The 19086-nt window shown below is 37.2% G+C and overlaps 1 protein-coding gene across 1 annotated transcript in view; it reads left to right on the top strand.

The window, feature by feature from the left end:
• Positions 1 to 2667: 2667 nt before the first annotated feature.
• Positions 2668 to 19086, top strand: part of TTN (titin) — a 277620-nt gene continuing 261201 nt past the window's right edge. Inside the window, exons 1-12 of the mRNA XM_063712900.1 lie at positions 2668 to 2765; positions 4975 to 5178; positions 6635 to 6922; positions 7407 to 7492; positions 7584 to 7828; positions 12067 to 12397; positions 12768 to 12920; positions 13761 to 13898; positions 15104 to 15229; positions 16452 to 16589; positions 17179 to 17316; positions 17797 to 17934. Coding sequence (XP_063568970.1) covers positions 2675 to 2765; positions 4975 to 5178; positions 6635 to 6922; positions 7407 to 7492; positions 7584 to 7828; positions 12067 to 12397; positions 12768 to 12920; positions 13761 to 13898; positions 15104 to 15229; positions 16452 to 16589; positions 17179 to 17316; positions 17797 to 17934 — 2076 coding nt within the window. The 5' untranslated portion in view covers positions 2668 to 2674. The remainder of the gene's footprint in view (positions 2766 to 4974; positions 5179 to 6634; positions 6923 to 7406; positions 7493 to 7583; positions 7829 to 12066; positions 12398 to 12767; positions 12921 to 13760; positions 13899 to 15103; positions 15230 to 16451; positions 16590 to 17178; positions 17317 to 17796; positions 17935 to 19086) is intronic.

The raw sequence follows: 19086 nt of genomic DNA, 5'->3' as shown, positions 1-19086 counted from the left end.
ACCGATTCATGTCGGAGATGGTCAGAAAAACCAACTCTCCATAGGACGTCGTTTCAGAAGCAACCTTGGGCTTAGTCCCACCCTTTTTAGGCACTCTTGAAAAATCAGGTGAGCAGCAACTTTTCTTATTTTAATAGTAGAGTCACTTTCTTATTGATCTCTGGCTCCGGATTATTTGTGTGTGCTAAATGCCTATGTACAAGTGTTTGTATGACTATTTCTTGCCAGTGCTGACCCATTATTTAAATCTGCTCGTTAAATTCTATTTTAAAATGTCTGAACATTTTTCCTTAAAAAGTTGAAACCTTTAGCATATCAGCTAAATGATTCCATGACTCAAATTGCTTAAGTTCACTTAATATTCTAAAAGTTGAGGTCTGAAATGTTGAGAGAAATGTTTACTTCTTTTCTAGACTCTCTTTGCCTGCTGAGAATGTTCAAGGTTATATTACTCAATGATAAAGTTAAGCACACCAAGAATAGCTCTGATAAAATGCATGTGGTATCAGCTACACCCTGATGACTTTTTAAGGGAATCAACTGCTGAGGTATCAGTTGCAGGACAGTGACAGAACACTTGCCTGCTGTCAGTCAACCTTGGAGAGTTTAGGAGAGTTTATTTTAAGAGCATGACATTTTAGATGCATACCTTCAGCCCCAGTTAGACAAAGGCCTGTGAAGAGCAAGTGCTAAGGCAACAAAATTTACCTAGACAATAGGAATGTAAGATCAATTTAAGCTGGTTAATTGCAACATAGTTAAAGATTTGGAATAAAATGATATAATTGTTTTCTAAAATATTCAGAATCTCTTCATGCATTTTAATTCAGCACACAGTCCAATCATATATTTTGAGATAAATGTTGACACTAAGAAAGGTAAGAAATAATGTTTAAAGGAAAGGTTTCTTACTTTTAAATACACTTTGATTTCTCATCTTCCTAGAATTTGATTACTAATTGTCAATGCCTGTAAATACATAGATATATAATTATGTATTCTATGTCTAAGAAGACAGCTATTTTTAGATGTACTAGCTTATAAACAGAAAAAGTTAGACACAGAAAGTTGTTCATCCCAAAGATAATATGCTACAAAAAGGAGTTTCTGACAAAAAAATGTATGAAACCTTTTGGATATTATCTGATTTTTCCAAATATAAATTTTATTGTCTCAGAGAATGCTGGTTTCATTTTTTTAACTAAGTAGAAAGTTGCAATAAGGAACAGAATTATCACTAAGAAGATTATTGCTCCATGAAGTTTTAGTAAACAAAGAATTTAATGAAAAATAGTAATGAAGTGATTGACAATTCAGAAATGTTCTATTTCAGAACAGAATAGTCATGTTGAATAATTAGGTATTTATGCATCAGAAAATTCTTCACATAATCTCTCTGAAACTGATAGGCAAAGTAGTTTCTTGCACTTAACAAAATGACTTAACTGCAAATTTTATATTTGTTTCTTTGATGTTGAATATTTTACTTTATGAAAGCATAGGCCTTTTCACTTCATCTACATTTTACACCAGCCTTCCATTATTCAAAGTTTGCAAATTCTTCCATATTAAGAACTCAAGCCAGCATTTTTCTTTCAGAACTATAATAAACTTTGGCCTGTTCACTAAAATTTAAATTTTTCTGAATATTTACTTCAGCAGTAGTAACATTTACTGCACAGTTATAGTATGAAGAAATGTTAAGAAATAGAAAGCACCGTATGCCGTCTACAAAAAGTTTGCATATTTGATAAGGTTTGCCAAAGCTTTTCCAGTCAGGAAAGAAATTACAAAGTTCAGATTTTTACTTCTGGCAACTATTTTAAGTAATCAGATAATGTCTGAATCAATGTCAACTTTATAAATATAGAGTGAATGAAAAATATTGGGGAGAAGGAAAATTTTTAAAATAATTTTCACTTACACACTAAGCTGATGCAGAGGTTTATTTATTTTAATTTTTTTTTTTTGAGACAGAGTCTCACTCTGTCACCCAGGCTGGAGTGTGCTGGCACCATCTTTGCTCACTGCAACCTCCACCTCCTGGGTTTAAGCAATTCTCGTGCCTCAGCCTCCCAAGCAGCTGTGACTACAGACATGTGCCACCACGCCTGGCTAATTTTTGTATTTTTAGTAGAGACAGGGGTTTCACCATGTTAGCCAAACTGGTCTCGAACTCCTGACCTCAAGTGATCCTCCCGCCTCGGCCTCCTAAAGTGCTGGGATTACCGGCATGAGCCACCACACCAGGCCCAGAGGTTTATTTTACATTTATCACATGTCTTGTCTCTCTAATTACACTTCACTAACCCTGCATTGCTATGGTTTTCTTTTTCTTCAACTCTGAACCTGATTTTCCACCATTGGTAAGACTGTATATTCCCTCTTTGACCACTAGGGTTCATTCCTTGCTCTGTTTGGCTAATTCTTTTTTCCATTTCCCCTTACGCTTGCTACTTTGGGTTAGGCTTTAAGTCAACTCAATGATAAACTATGCAAAACTGTTCAAGCCACAAAAGAGAAGACCTGTCCATCACTGTAGGCCCACAGATGACCTATGGAGCAATCCATTTGGAGAAACGTGTGTCTCTGCTACCTGCAAAGCAGCTCCAGAGTGACCCTTAGGTGGGACACCCTAATTTATTTTCTCTTCTTTTTCAGAGTGCCTAGAAAGATGACAACTCAAGCACCGACGTTTACGCAGCCGTTACAAAGCGTTGTGGTACTGGAGGGTAGTACCGCAACCTTTGAGGCTCACATTAGTGGTAAGCTCACACATTCACACTTTTGTTTTTTTTCCCCTTTGCCTCCTCTCCAGTAAGTTAACGTTGCTGCAGGACTTGATGCCAAGTTTAAGCCCTGCTTTCACTTTGGAAAATTAGTCCAACATTATGGAAAGGTCATTTTAAGGGTATACCATTCACAGAGTACTGACAAAATCTGACAATATAATGGCTTGAAAATGTTTTATTCATATTTGTTACTCCACAAAGCAAAAATAATTAGCATTGGATTAAAATTGCTGTTGGAATCCAGCAACTAAGTAGGACCAAATTTAGTCATTCTATATTTGGGTTCAGCTGCAGAGCCAGACTGGAAGCCAAGAACTCAAGCCCAATAGAAGCCAGCCACAGAGGCACTGGGTAGGCAACCTGGGCTGCCTGCTCTGGACACCTGAACTTCAGTTGGTTCACATGCAAAATAACAGTGCATCTAATTTTCCTCAGAGGCAGAGCTGTTCAGTAATTAACCAACTCCTCATTATTTTATTATTTTATTTTCAATCTTTATTGAGTGATTCTAATGAATTAAAAGACTTTCCAATCGTTTTGAAATGACAGAAAATAATATGCTTCTCGGGTCTCTCTATTTAAAAGGAAGCAAATGCTAGCCCTAGAATTTTATCTGAAAGGAAGTTCATCTCTTTTTTGCCTTCTTTTTCTTCCTCATAACTCAGTTTATGGATGATTCAAAAAAATGCATGGTATCATCTTATGAAAAAATGGGGAGTAGTATATGAACTATATTGTAAATAATTTTAAAATTAATCAATATTTTCTCTTTCTGTAGTATTGTAACTAGCCATGTAAGATGGATACAGATTAATAAAAAAATCATGCTTAATTCTTAATTTAGTGCACTTCCATGGTTCATTGCCCACTTCTTTTTTAAAATTTTGTGGCTTATAATAAAGATATAAAATAAAATTTCTTTGTTTCTCTTTTTTTCTATTATATGCCCCAATCTTATTCATAACCGGATAATACTTTATTTTACATTGTACAAATATCATACAATCATTACTTATTTTCTATTGTACATATATAGACCAATGAACATTTGTCTATATATGTACAATAGAAAATAAGTCTTACCGCCTTCCAAATAATTTACCTATTTATCTGGTAACACTCAGTAACTTCTGAACTGAGCAGAACACATATGACTTCAGTGGGAATTTGCCTCCTTGAGAAGTAGTGGAATCTGGCTACTTCATATCTTCTTGTTCCTTCAAACTATATGCAAATAAATTATTACAAAGACACTACTGAAAATATCCAATACCCATAAATCAGTCCAATAAACTATTTAATTGGCCATAGTGGGAGATGGGCTAATGTATAAACAACAGAATGGACTTTCTCTAGATTATCTTTACCTCCCAGCCTAAGTAGATAGAGCATCAGCCTTTATGCCAAGTGCAAAATAAATCATGCTCTGAATGTGCCTCATACATTCTCAATGTACAGTTTTAATATATTTAAAACATCAAACCATGGACATGTAGTTCTTGGCTCTACAATTTATGGCAGGTAAAGAGAATTTGGCTTTCCACCTGCTATTCCAATGATCCATGTTGTTCTGAAAGACTAGGTTTGGATTAGGCTCTTATTATGAGAAACTGCTTGTCCATGTTACAATGTTTTTACTGATTGCACTTGTGAAAGCAGAAGAGTCCAAGACGACAGTGTCCCTGTAACCACAGAGGAGGGAGGAGAGCATGCCTCCTGGGCTTGTCAGGCAGAAACTGGAGATCAGTTTGCTGCTTTTGTTCTTCACTTGCTCTCAAAGAGGACAACAGTCACTCTCTATTTCAAATTTTCCTTGGTTCTTCATTTTTATAAGTCCCTTTCATGATTTTAATGCTGTCTATTAAATTGAATCAGATAGAGCCCTAGGCAGGAAGGCAGGAGATGGAAATTCTAGTCCCCTCTGTGTCACTGCTAGCTGAAGGACCTTGGAAAAATCATTAGGCTTCTTTTGGTCTCAGTTTCCTCCCTTCCTGCCTTCCTAATGGTCTGCAAGTTTACACACTGATTATGCAACTGTAGGGTTTTCCCTATCATTAAGTGGCATTCTATGCCGGAAAGCTTTTTTTTTTTTTTTCGGACAAGGCAGTGAACATGATGGGACAGAGCAGAGGACTTTGCGGTGCCCACTCGAACCTAAAGATGAATTGTTCTTGCTCTTCAGGTTTTCCAGTTCCTGAGGTGAGCTGGTTTAGGGATGGCCAGGTGATTTCCACTTCCACTCTGCCCGGCGTGCAGATCTCCTTTAGCGATGGCCGCGCTAAACTGACGATCCCCGCCGTGACTAAAGCCAACAGTGGACGATATTCCCTGAAAGCCACCAATGGATCTGGACAAGCAACTAGTACTGCTGAGCTTCTCGTGAAAGGTAGGCTGCTGGGGACCTGCCAATCCTCTGCTCCCCCAGAGGACATCTCTGGCAAATTGGGAAAGGGGTCCAGAAAAAGCTATGGGCAGAGGTAGATGCAGCTCTTAAACTACAGAAGGGTCTACTGGAGGCTGAATTATTTATAACCAAGTTGTTTGCCTTTTGGAATTTAATTTTCCTCTAGAGTACATCATAAAAGTGGCTGAGAATCAGTTTCTCAATACACATATTAAACACTCAAAAGTATGTTAAGGAAATATTAAAAATCATGTTTCTCAGCAAGTAGAAAAGCTTGGAGCCTTGTTTATAAGTCTTTTAAGGAATAAGACATATTCTCCAGGGAAGTGTGAATCTCCAGGAATTCACATTTTAACAAGCATCCAGATAATTCTGATGCCGGTGGTCTACAGACCACCCATTTAAGAGGCATGTAAACATACCCAGAAGAAAATAAATATGCTTGTTTATTATTCAAATGCATGACACTGTTTCCCCAGAAAACTTATCACCAATCTTAGTGGCCTCTGTTGTTTTTCTCTATCTCTTACTACCTAGTGAGACATTAGTATACAGAATATTGCATGCCTTTACATGTTTTATAACAATATCTTACATGAGCTACGTAAAGTTACATATGCTTATCCAATAAACCGTACCTTCAATGATGTTCAATTATAGGGCTATAATTGACCGAAGCAGAAACCACATCAAGTAACATCAGGTAGAACTTTAGCATGCACCCAGAAAATTCACAAATGGAAAATGCACAGGGTTGGCAGCACCTGCTATTGTTTATTACTCAAAATCATGTCAAAGTTAATTCCATTCACTCCTCACACTTATAAAAAATTTCTTTCAACATAACCAAAAAAATCCCCTTTCTGTAACACAATTAAAATGAAGTAATGTTATTATTGGGATTAACATTTTAAATGCAAGTAAATATTTGGGTTATTTGAATACCTATCAAGTTGGAGAAGGTTCAGAATTTTAAAAATTGAATTAAAAATGTAATGATTCTTTAAGTAACAGGTGCACCCATCATAGCAACCACTGGAATTAATTTTAAGGCAACTTACTGGAATATGCAACATGGCCTTCCCATATTAATAGAGCGCTAGATGTGAGGTTGAGGGAGAAGTACCAGAAAGATTCTCAAGAAATGTTATAACAAAATCTAGAGCTTTTATTTAAAACAAAGAAACAAAAGGTGGTGGCCTAAACTGCTAAGCAAAACAAAGCAAATAAAATAAAATATGGTGGCGAGAAAACCTTCTGTAATCTCCTGGCTCCATTCTTGCTGTCATCGCTGGGTGAGCTGGGTTCAAGGACAGTCAAGGATGTTTAGATTGGCGAGTCATCATCTGGTTTTGGAATTGGAGCTGTGATTGTTTAAAAATACCTTGTAGGGAGCACCCTGGCTCTCACTCCTGACTTTGTTCTCTTGTCCCCGCAGCTGAGACAGCACCACCCAACTTCATTCAACGACTGCAGAGCATGACCGTGAGACAAGGAAGCCAAGTGAGACTCCAAGTGAGAGTGACTGGAATCCCTACACCTGTGGTGAAGTTCTACCGGGATGGAGCCGAAATCCAGAGCTCCCTTGATTTCCAAATTTCACAAGAAGGCGACCTCTACAGCTTACTGATTGCAGAAGCATACCCTGAAGACTCAGGGACCTATTCAGTAAATGCCACCAACAGCGTTGGAAGAGCTACTTCGACTGCTGAATTACTGGTTCAAGGTATGTGCTGGAGGTTGAGGAACAGAGAGAAGGGGAGAGAGCTGGTTTGTGTCGAAGTGGGGCCAAGTGTCCACTTGCCACCTCTCACAGCCCTGAGAAGAATGCTGTGAGCTGATATAAAAGCCGGCTTTTTGACACCCATGAAAAGTCCCTGAGATTCTAGTCAAGAGCGCAGAATGGAAGCAATCTGTGCTTATGAATCTCATTATAAACTGGAAAGGGTTTCAATTAAGTGATCGACATTTCCAAATTATTGGCAAATAATGGAATTTTAAAAAATCGTTCTAAGTAAATTTTTATCTTGTAATGAACATTTTCTATATTTAAACCTAATTTATATTCATGCAAAATCCAAAACTTTCTGCAATTTTCTCCATTGGGATATCCAGAAAATCTTTTTGACTTTGTAGTCAGAATTAACAGAATCTCTTTTAAAATGGGTCATTGTGCCCCCTCCTAAACATTCATCTTTCCCTTCCCACAGGTGAAGAAGAAGTACCTGCTAAAAAGACAAAGACAATTGTTTCGACTGCTCAGATTTCAGAATCAAGACAAACCCGAATTGAAAAGGTATTTTTCTATACTGTTGGTTTTCAAGCCTTTCAGGCTGTTGCGCCCCCAGCTATTCCTCCTCAACGTGGGCTTTGTTAATCTTTTACAGAAGATTGAAGCCCACTTTGATGCCAGATCAATTGCAACAGTTGAGATGGTCATAGATGGTGCCGCTGGGCAACAGCTGCCACATAAAACACCTCCCAGGATTCCTCCGAAGCCAAAGTCAAGATCCCCAACGCCGCCGTCTATTGCTGCCAAAGCACAGCTGGCTCGGCAGCAGTCCCCATCGCCCATAAGACACTCCCCTTCCCCGGTCAGACACGTGCGGGCACCGACCCCATCTCCGGTCAGGTAAAGCTGCCATAGAGAGAGCAGGTTATTACACATTTTGGAACTAGGTTTTGAAATGAGAAAGATTCCCTTGTCCTCCTCGCAGGGCATGCGACGCAGAGAGTGGCTCGCTTCTTCAGTGTCCCGCTGCTCAAACCTCTAGGGGAGCATACAAACGGGCAGGTTGTGGGGCTCCGTGTTCCTCTCGACATCCAGCCGCTTGTGTGTCTGCCAACTAGGGTCTCGGGGGTTTTTATAGGCATAGGGTGGGGGCGTGGCAGGTCAGGGTGATCTTGGGAAATGCAACATTTGGGCGGGAAGGCAGGAGCGTTTGTCCTCACCTAGGTCCATGGGCACAGGCCTCGCTAGGGACCACGCCCTTCTCTTCCCAGCACTTCCCTGCCCTCCTCCCGTATAAGTTTCATGCAATCAAAAATGTAGCAGGTGACAAAGGAGGTAAACCAAGAAGTTACTGAATAGGATTTTCACAAATCCTCACTGTCCACAGGTAAATTGAAGACCCTTATAAACTTCTGAATTCTTATTTATATTTCATGTAATAAATATCTACTTTAGGGGCCAAAATATAGCACAGCGAAAGGAGAAGAGCACAGAAGTTAGAGTTGAAAGCCCTGAGGACAAATCAGCCTGATCACTTAACAGTTTGATTTAGGGCAATAAGTATAAATAATAAAATAATTGTTACTATATATGGATCACTTCCTCTATCAGACTGGAACTATACATACATCATCTCATTAAATGTTCACAACCTGTAAGAATTATTATCCTCAATGTTATTGATAGGTAACTGGAATTAAAGAAGTTAAGTAGTTTATTTAAGGTTTCAGTTGTGTCATCTGTAAATTAAAGAGAGTCACAATAAGAATGATCTCAAGCTGCATTTTGGGGCTTCAATGAGATAATTAGTTGAAAGTGCCTTGTAAATAGAAAATAATTATGCCAATATTCTTACATTCAGACAGTAAGTAAAACCTTTTAAATATTTTGCATATGCTTGTGGTATTTTATCTAGAAAATAAAATGGACTTCTATGCTTACTTAATATGGAAGTATTTTAGAAGGTGATCATGTATCATAATCAGGGCTCAGAGATTATATAATCAAGTGTAAATTGTCCACAACAGTTTTGAAAGTTTGTGATTTAGTTTATCATGATGAAACTTTTAATATGATGAAATGAAAAATGCACAAAATTTGAGCAAACAAAATTGTTTATTGATCAATTTAAATGAAATAAAAAACACATGATGTTCCCTGCCAAGAAAATTTTTTATAAAAGAATAATAAGAAGATGGTTGACTTAAATAATATTCAAACATACTGTAAAGTTACTATAATCAGAACAGTATGGTATTGGTAAATGAATAGAAAAATACACCAGGGGAACAAAACAGAGAGTCCAGAAAGAGATCCAAGTATAATAGATCCAGGTATATAGGGAATTCAAAAAGCAAAGTGGCCTTTCAATTCAGGGGAGGGAGAGGTATTTTAATAAAGAATGCTGGTCCAATTAGCTATCCAGCTGGAAGCAAACAAACATAAACCTCTGCCTCTCACTATTCACAAAATAAATTTCAGCTTGATTAAATAGTTAAAAAATAAAAAAAAGAGAGAAGACAATCTGCAAAAGCATTTATGGGCGAAAGCTTTTAAAAAGACAGTTACAGATGCAACTACATAAAAGTCAAAATGTATGTATGGCAAAAGCAAAAGGTCATTTCTAAACCAAACAGCATTTGTGAAAAAATTTTAAGAGGTTTCTCCTTCTCAAGGTACTTCATTGCCTCTGCCATAAAAGTATCACAATAAACATAAAATGGCTACAAGGTAGACAACATCAGCCTAGAAACAGTATATAAAATACACAGTTACGTATGTTTATGCTGGATAAGACCCATAAACAAGCAAAATGAAAGAAATGGATCTAGGGGAATGTTTGCAACACTTATGACAAATACCCAATACACTAAATGCATTAAAAACAATCAACAAATTAATTTTTAAAGGAAAAAAATGCAACACAAAAAAGACAAATGATACAAAAAAGTATTTAACATAAGAGGCAATGTAAAAGTCCAATAAATATGTGAAAAAAATGCTAGATGTTTTCCAATTTTTATTGTTTTAGCCACAAAAATGTAAAGATATTGGCAAACACTAACATGAAACCTTGAACAAAGAGCTTACTTTAAAAAACATGTTTAGCAGTCGAATAAGAAAAAATGTTCAGTCTCAGGCTAAATCCAAGTTTGCACACCATGAAATCACAACACAAGCCAAATGTAATTTCTTGAGGAGATAACAACCTAACTATATTTTAAAACCCAAGCCTAAGGGTCATTTAGAATCATGGAGTGTCCCTGATCCCATGGAGCATTTTGACCATCTTAGCAGGTTTGAAAGTTCATTAATAACCATCCAAATTGCCCCAAAATTTTGCTTTCAAATAATTAAGAAATAAAATGCCAATTTGCAGAGAAGATAATGGTTATCAAAGACTACTTCCTAAATATCTCATAGTTTAATCTTGATTTTTGTTGTAGAGTAAGGCAAACATATTTCATTGAATAAGGTGCATTGTATCTAGCTGTGACCAGGTGATTACTTTTTATTGTAAGTACAGAAATAAGCACTCTCCTATAATGACCAAAATTACAATGATTTTCACAGTTATGGGCTTACCTGTGACCTGCTGTTAATCAGTCATGTCATGCTAATCATGTCTTTAACTCTTTTTGAATTAAACCCATTTACTAAGTACAGCAAGAACAAGGCACAGGGTGAAACTTAAAAGCGCATGTCTCTTTGCTTTTCTTCAGTTAGTGGAAACCACACATTATTCTAACTTGGTTTTTGTTATATTTCGAAGGCAGTCATGTTCAGAAAAGAGGCTTATTCCCTAGATTTCCCTTTAGTTTGATTACAAGTTCATTTACAAAATGTAAATGGATTTTCACACAAAAAAAGACCTTCAAGAAAATAAACATTTCTTTGTGAAACTGGTTAATGTTGTAATGTACTGTTAAGGTACTCTGTAAGTTAGAGAAAATATCAACTGTACCTTGAGCTTAATTAGAATAATCATTTCATTTATGATCAGTGTAAGCTAAATATCCTAGATAGTGACAGGATGCATTTATAAACATTTTCTTATATGCAGAATTAATAAAATGCAATGATAGGGCAATACTGCCACCTAGAGAGGAAAATGTAATAAGCCTTATTAAGAATTAAATTAGTTTTGAAAAAAATTTTACCTTACAATAGTTGGCCAGTCCCCAGAATTATTGCTATAGATCAGAAATAGTCTTTTTTGGCCATCAGTGCTGGGATTTAGCACCCAAATTCTTCAACTGATGCTACTTGCACTTTGGATACACCTAAAAAGCAAACAATGAAAACTATTCTGGAAGAAGCAACTTTATCAATTTAACCAAAAATCACAGAATCATTAGTTTTTAAATTAGTCAATTTCCACAATAACTCTAAAGATATTTAAAATAAGTCCAGAGTGCAATGCAAGGAGGGCGAGTGTAAACAAATATGGAGGAAATTAAAAGTAGCTGTCCACAAACACTTCGGCTAAAGCAGCAATTTGCAAAGTGCACTGCACAACCTATACCCAGCAACATGCTGCAGAAAGCTTCCTGAGTATGTGTCCTCCTGTCCTGGAAATTCACAAGGCATACTGACATAGTAAAGGCTGTGGGAAGTCCTGCAGGGGAAAAAAAAATGGCTTAAGCTGCTTAGTCAAGAGTGGCACAAGCATTTTGATTACAGAAACCTTTCTTCTTATAACACCTATATGACATCCTCTAACCCCCTCAGAATTGGAATACAGAGATGAATTGAGAATACAGAGGTTGCTGGATTTGACATGTCTTTCCTTTGGCTGCATATTAAAGAAGTAGCTTTTTCTGTTGTGATTTTTTTTTTTTTTTTTAATGTGAGAAGGTGCAGGGCACAAAATCTCCAGCTTATTTGGAATTAAAGCTGATTTTCTTACAGGGTTACAGCAGATAAGAATAGGTTTATTGAGATTTAAAACAAATTACTAGGTTTATTGAGATTTAAAACAAATTACTTCCAAGTACATTATTTACCCTCTGAATAGGTTATGGAGGCACACATTTTAAAACTCTGCCTTAAAGCACTTCCAGCTTTTCATCCCATTATTCACATCCGGTTACCCCTCTTTGCTTTGACATTCTTGACCTCTGCCTTTTGGTTTTCAGGTCCGTGTCTCCAGCAGCAAGAATCTCCACATCCCCCATCAGGTCTGTTAGGTCTCCATTGCTCATGCGTAAGACTCAGGCATCCACCGTGGCCACAGGTCCCGAAGTGCCTCCCCCTTGGAAGCAAGAGGGCTACGTGGCCTCCTCATCTGAGGCTGAGATGAGAGAGACAACGCTGACAACCTCTACTCAGATCAGGACAGAAGAAAGATGGGAAGGGAGATACGGCGTCCAGGAGCAAGTGACCATCAGTGGCGCTGCGGGTGCTGCCGCCAGTGTGTCGGCCAGTGCTACCTACGCAGCAGGGGCTGTTGCCACTGGTGCTAAAGAGGTACTGTCAGAATGGTTTTGTTTTTCCTTATTTCACATTCTAGTTTCTCCAACTGGATTTCTGCCATGAAACTCAATCTGTATAAATTGGAGGAAAAATGCATATGAACATAAAAATATAGCAGCAACTGAAGACCAAATTCAGTAGTCATGCTTTGTAAAACCATTTTTAATTAGGACAAAAGCTCCAATCTGTGAAGTTTCCATAAAATACAGGTTTTAATGATACAGTCTCTATGTTTCTTGGCAATAATAAATGCTTATGTATGAGTGTATTTTGCTCTAGGTGGCTCAGTTTTCCAGTAGGCTTTTTTATTTTCTACTGGGCATGTCATTTAAAAAAGTAATCTACTTGGTCATTTCTAATCTAGGTGAAACAAGATGCTGACAAAAGTGCAGCTGTTGCGACTGTTGTTGCTGCCGTTGATATGGCCAGAGTGAGAGAACCAGTGATCAGCGCTGTAGAGCAGACTGCTCAGAGGACAACCACGACTGCTGTGCACGTCCAACCTGCTCAAGAACAGGTATGTGTGAGGCTGCCATGGGGCACCCGCCGAGCCGCGTCCTTCAGTGCACATTAACTTAACCACCATCCACTGAGCTCTGCATGCAGCTGTGCTCAATTCATTCTGAAGACAGCCTTGAGCCCAGCAGGGCCCAGACTTTTAGAACTTTCTGAGCAAAAGGTGGTCTGAGATCTCAAAGGTGTTGACAATGTGAGTATCACAAGAGCAGAATAGGCCAGAAATACCTGGGCTATATGAGCAGGCAAAAGTCAACTATGGTATTCGAGGTAGGAAGGCAAAGGGTGGCCGGAGAAACAGAGACCAGTCAATTCCAGAGCTCAGTCACTGCACACACTGGATGTGGAAACTACTATTTCAGGGCAGGCATTACATTTCTCTAAGTTTCCCCAAAGGACTTTTAACAAACATGACACTCGATTCATAGCTGGAACAGTGTTATAAATCCAGGTTAATGTCCCACCTCGCATTTGAATAGATTTTCTGTTACAGTTTAAAATCATTCCAGCTTTCCTCCTTATCCTCTTGTGTGACATTTACGTCTAAATCCTGACAGATTATTGTAACATTTTTTTCTTTTTTGAGACAGAGTCTCCCTCTGTCACCCAGGCTGGAGTGCAGTGGCATGATCTCGGCTCACTGCAGCCTCTGCCTCCTGGGTTTAAATGATTCTTGTGCCTCAATCTCATGAGTAGCTGGGATTACAGGTGTGCACCACCACACCCAGCTAGTTTTTGTATTTTTTAGTAGAGGATTTCACCACGTTGGCCAGGCTGGTCTTGAACTTCTTTTTATGTAAGATGCATTAAAGTGTTTTCTTCCTTTCTCTATGAAAAGCAGGTAAGAAAGGAGGCGGAGAAGACTGCTGTAACTAAGGTAGTAGTGGCTGCAGATAAAGCCAAGGAACAAGAATTAAAATCAAGAACCAGAGAAGTAATTACCACAAAGCAAGAGCAGATGCACGTAACTCATGAGCAGGTGAAAATGGGTTTTTATTTAAAATTCACTGAGGTTCTTACAGGGGTCAACACAGATAATCACCTTTACCATGAAGAGTGTTGTTTCTTGGGCCACATGGTTGTTAGCATACTAATAAGATCCCCTTGTTGTATGTGTAAATTTCTGGGTACTGGATACCAAAGTTTGGTAGTGTCCCTGAATGCTCCCCTTTTGTGTATGAAAAAGAACTCTGTGAACATACACCAGGAGTAGAAACAGGGGTCTCACCACATTGATCTGGGGATGCACTAAGTATATGACTTTAGGGAGAGGACAGATGGGTAAAACCAGGAGGAAGAAATAGATGCTGAGGCAGTAATGGGGAAAAGTGGAGGAGACACTGAACTCACTTTGCTTTAGAAATCTTAGCAACTGCTCCCTGGCTCCTTGGGAAGACGTTTGCACGTGAGTTTGAAGTTGAATGGACAGCATGGCTTTAACAAGCCAAATGACCAGAAAAGGTGAAAAGGACAGCCCCATGGTTGGCGGCATTTGGGGACAGATTGGAAAATGCCAGTTAGTAGAGCTCTTGGCCAGTGGAACCAGTTGGCAGTTGGGTAGTTTGAGAAGATGAACTTTCAAGTCCCTTTCAGCCTTGAGATCCTGTGTTTCAGTGATGAGATATTTGAGAACGGCAAAGAGGCAAATAGAGAAAACTGTGCCCCTATATACGCATATACCTTAGGTGCCCAGATGGAAACAGCGTTCTTCACAGTATTTAGGAAAACTGACAAAACAAAAATATTGTATAAATGCAGATTATAAATTATCCATGCTTGATTTCTCACATGTAAAATAAAAAGATCAGACAAAATTACTTCTAAGTCTTCCATTCTGATATATATTCTAAGAATACCTTTAGATGACAGAATTAGTACAGAATAATATTGCCATAAATCTATTTGTAAAAATTGGACATCATTTTAAAGAAGGCTACAATTCTGCTGTTCAAAACAAAGTGTTGAATTCAACTTGTTTTCTCTAAGCAGCCTACATAATTTACAGTTTAAGGAGAGAAAGAGCGTGATCTTATTTATGAACATGAGATTATTTATTTTATTTAGTGACATCTCCAGAAAAGGGATTTTACATCTTCAAATTCCTATGTTGTTATATTTAATAAACACCATATCATTTCATTGGGCATCAGGAAATAAAGTTTTTTTTAAAATCATTGTTTGCAGATAAGAAAAGAAACTGAAAAAACATTTGTACCAAAAGTAGTAATTTCCGCAGCTAAAGCCAAAGAACAAGAAACTAGAATTTCTGAAGAAATTACTACGAAACAAAAACAAGTAACTCAAGAAGCAGTAAGTCTGATTTTCTAAATATTTTGTAGTTTGTTGACAATATCACATTACAGCCAGCTGCAGGTAGCTTATAATCAAAACCCTTAAATGGAGAAGTCTTTTGTTGTATATTTTTTGTTATTGTTCCTCTATGTCTAGTATTGAAACTCAGGATGGAAATTATGTTCACATTGCACTATTTTCCACTCACTTGATCAGTTTTCAGGAGATTGTCTACAGAACAGTTTAGGGCACATCTATGAAGTTTCTAGAACATACGTAAATGGATGATAGATATCATGCCAGTCCAGTTACCCACCGGGACAGTTGGTTTCTTTGTGCATAGCCCAAGCCCTCAGTCACTTAGATTGTAAGGCACAAACTTTACATGCACACACACATGCACACACACACACACACATACACATACATCAGCCATAAACACCCCGAATAAATAGCAAGGGAAAGTGAGGAAATGCCAGACATCAGAGAAAGCAAATACTTCCTCAAAAAAAAAAATAATAATGCCTTCAATTCATAGTTGATAAACAGTGACCTAGGAGCATTTGCTGCTGTTGTGCCGTAGAGCTGTGTGAGAACAATCTCAGTGTCACTAAAATCCACATCTCTCCCGTATGTGAAATCAAGCCTTTAAGTGTCAGGAGAGAGGCATTTATCTTGAATTCTTCCATGTCGAAGAGGGCACCTGTGCTTATCCTCCTTGAACTCAAGCTCTTTGCTGATCTTAGAGCTACTTTCCTTAAAGGTCCAGTTGAGAACCTTGTACACTTAAAAGGCTGACCAGAGGCTGCTGACTGAATTTCCCTCTCCTTACTGTGAGTGAGACATTTTGAAAGCAGCAAGAACCCTACTTAGCATAATCAAAGGCATAGAAATCCCCATTGCCATTGCAATGCTGGTGACTGGCAAGTTCAGCTGGCCTATAGTTTTCCAGCCACTTGTCAGCAGCCACCCACCGGGTTCCCTAACACGTCAACATGTCTCAAGATGAGATATGTTGAGTTCTAGGACAATTTGCTAAGGCGCATATGGGCAGAAAAGAAGCCCATTCCTCAGGAAAGCAGTCTATGTATTAAGCACAAGTGTAGGCCCCTGAAATGGAAATCTGACATTTCATCGTTCACCAGTAAGCATTCTGTATTTTCCTGAATGTTTCAAGGATGTCTTGCCATTTCTTTTGTATCTTTTGAAACTCAAATCTTTATTTTAATCTAAACATCAGATAAGACAGGAAACTGAGATAACTGCTGCATCCATGGTGGTAGTTGCCACTGCAAAGTCCACAAAACTAGAAACAGTCCCGGGAGCTCAAGAAGAAACTACCATAAAACAAGATCAAATGCACCTAAGTCGTGAAAAGGTGATGACTTCCTGTCAATGTGAAAGTCACTCTTGCACCATTTCATTTGCAAATCACCTACATTTTCATCATGGATCTTAATCATCACTTCTTCACTTCCACCTCTTCTTATAATGCAAATAGAAAATTTCTTTTCCCACACAGCTACCTTTCACTGCCAATTCATTCCTAACTTTCAGACTATCTTTGGCTTGTTACTAATATAATATAATAATTCACTTTAATATCTTCCTATTGAAGCAAATGTCCGTAAACAAGTCAATTCATAATACAAAAAATTATGTATTTACAGTGCTGCTGAGATGTCTCAGAGATTGTAGTTTTAAAAAATGTGAAAAATACAAAATAGCACTCATTAGTCTTTTATTGCTAATCACATTTTTTTCTTTTAAACTGGACTTATTGTTTTGATATTTTTGCCAGTGAAACAGTATGGATGATCAAAGTAACTCAAATGATATATTTTAGTGTAATTAAAATTTCCTTGAATAGGAAGAAATTTTGCCTCCTTTCTTTTTGACTTACGTTTCTTTTATTAAAGATTTATGGAATTTAATGACTATTTTCTTACTTTCTTTTGTATGATCAGATAATGAAGGAAACTAGGAAAACAGTTGTACCTAAAGTCATAGTTGCCACACCCAAAGTCAAAGAACAAGATTTAGTATCAAGAAGTAGAGAAGGCATTACTACCAAAAGAGAACAAATGCAAATAACTCAGGAGAAGGTGAATACAGATATTTGAGCTGTGAAAATTCATCTTTAAACTAATTTCTAGTAAACAATTAACTACAATATGGTATGAATTATTAATCTGTATTTGCCTTTTAAAATCCCTAACTAAAAACAAAATGGTAAATATGCGACTGATTATCATTAATTTTATCTGCACATTTGATTTTCATCCATCTGTAACATTTATAATTCATTTTATTCACCATTATTCTTTGCATGAAGATTAGCATTTTTTAGCTTAATTTTAAAAAAGCAACACAGGGACTCATCTAGAGGTTTTTTAATAGCTAACATTTCTAAGTTTTGTGATTCTCATTCAGTATATGTAGACATTGCCAGGTGAAAGTTTATTTCTTTTGTGTATTTAACCCTGAATAACCATCTTGCATCCCCATGAGGAAGGGGGAAGGGTCATGCTATGTGTGTTTGAAGCCTTGTTCAACTTAAATCTTGATTTTACTGTAATAATCAGATGAGAAAGGAAGCTGAGAAAACTGCCTTGTCTACAATAGCAGTTGCTACTGCTAAAGCCAAAGAACAAGAAACAATACTGAGAACTAGAGAAACTATGGCTACTAGACAAGAACAAATCCAAGTTACCCATGGAAAGGTGACTATTGTTGTTCCAAGTGTGAAATCCCCTATTATAATACATTAATACCACATATCATGTGAAATCCCTTATTATAATACATTAATATCAAATCTCTGAACTTCTTATGTATGAGTCACTATTAACCAAATTTATTTTTTAGACAATTAAATAATTGGAAACTAAAAAAGATTTATTATTGTTAATATTACTACATATCCCTTTCTCCACTTATCTCCTCACCATTATTTTCAACATTTTATTAACATCTGGGAATCTTCCAGAAGTTGATTAAAATTGCATGCAGGCTAATTTTAAGAGGCCCATGTACATTTTTTAAAAACACGGAAGATGTATAAGTAAATGATGACTCTTACTCACTGTCAAGATGTGTGTTTTGAAGGGTCATAAATTCAGTATATTATGTTATGGGGTATGACTTATTTCAGTAAATTACCCATAATTTTCTTTGTATGAAACTTTATCTTTTTTCCCTCCTGTAAATATCAGAGGAGAAGATAAGTTGAAAAAATTATAATGCCTGCTGTAGCAGCTCCCACTAAAGCTAAACAAGATGCGTATTAAAATCTAGAGAAGGAAGTATCCAAACAGAACAATTACACATAAGCCATGAAAAGATTACCGTATCTATTTGTAGCTATGAAATATCCATGAATTAAACTGTTTCCCATGACTCTGTCATTTACTCCAAATGAGCCATTTACCTACTTGTATTCTTTATTGCTAATATACCACTTGAAAATTAGCAACTAAAGTTTTTCCATTTCATTAGCAGGATGGCCTAAATCCTATTTGTATTTCCCTCAGTGTCATTTTCTAACTCTACATCTTTTTTTTTCTAAGATATGATTTAAGATAAACTTTTTAAACCTTTACTCAAGTCTAACATTTAATGGCATATCAGCCTTTCAGAAGTCTCATAAATGACAGGAATTCCACTATGCAACATACTTCATGAGTGATTAACTTCTTATTTTTGTTTCCATTCAAATTTTGTCATGAATTGACTATCTTATTTTTGTTAAAAATTAGCTAAGGATGGAAGCTGAGAAAACGTTTATACCTAAAGTAGTAGTTACCACTACAAAATCTGCTGAACCAGCCACACCACCAATGACTAGAGAAGGATTCGCTATTAAACAAGAACAA

Source organism: Pongo abelii, chromosome 11 (assembly GCF_028885655.2).
Source record: "Pongo abelii isolate AG06213 chromosome 11, NHGRI_mPonAbe1-v2.0_pri, whole genome shotgun sequence".
NCBI lineage: Eukaryota > Metazoa > Chordata > Mammalia > Primates > Hominidae > Pongo > Pongo abelii.
Note: the sequence above shows the minus strand (reverse complement) of the source record. Positions and strands in the feature narration are given on the sequence as shown.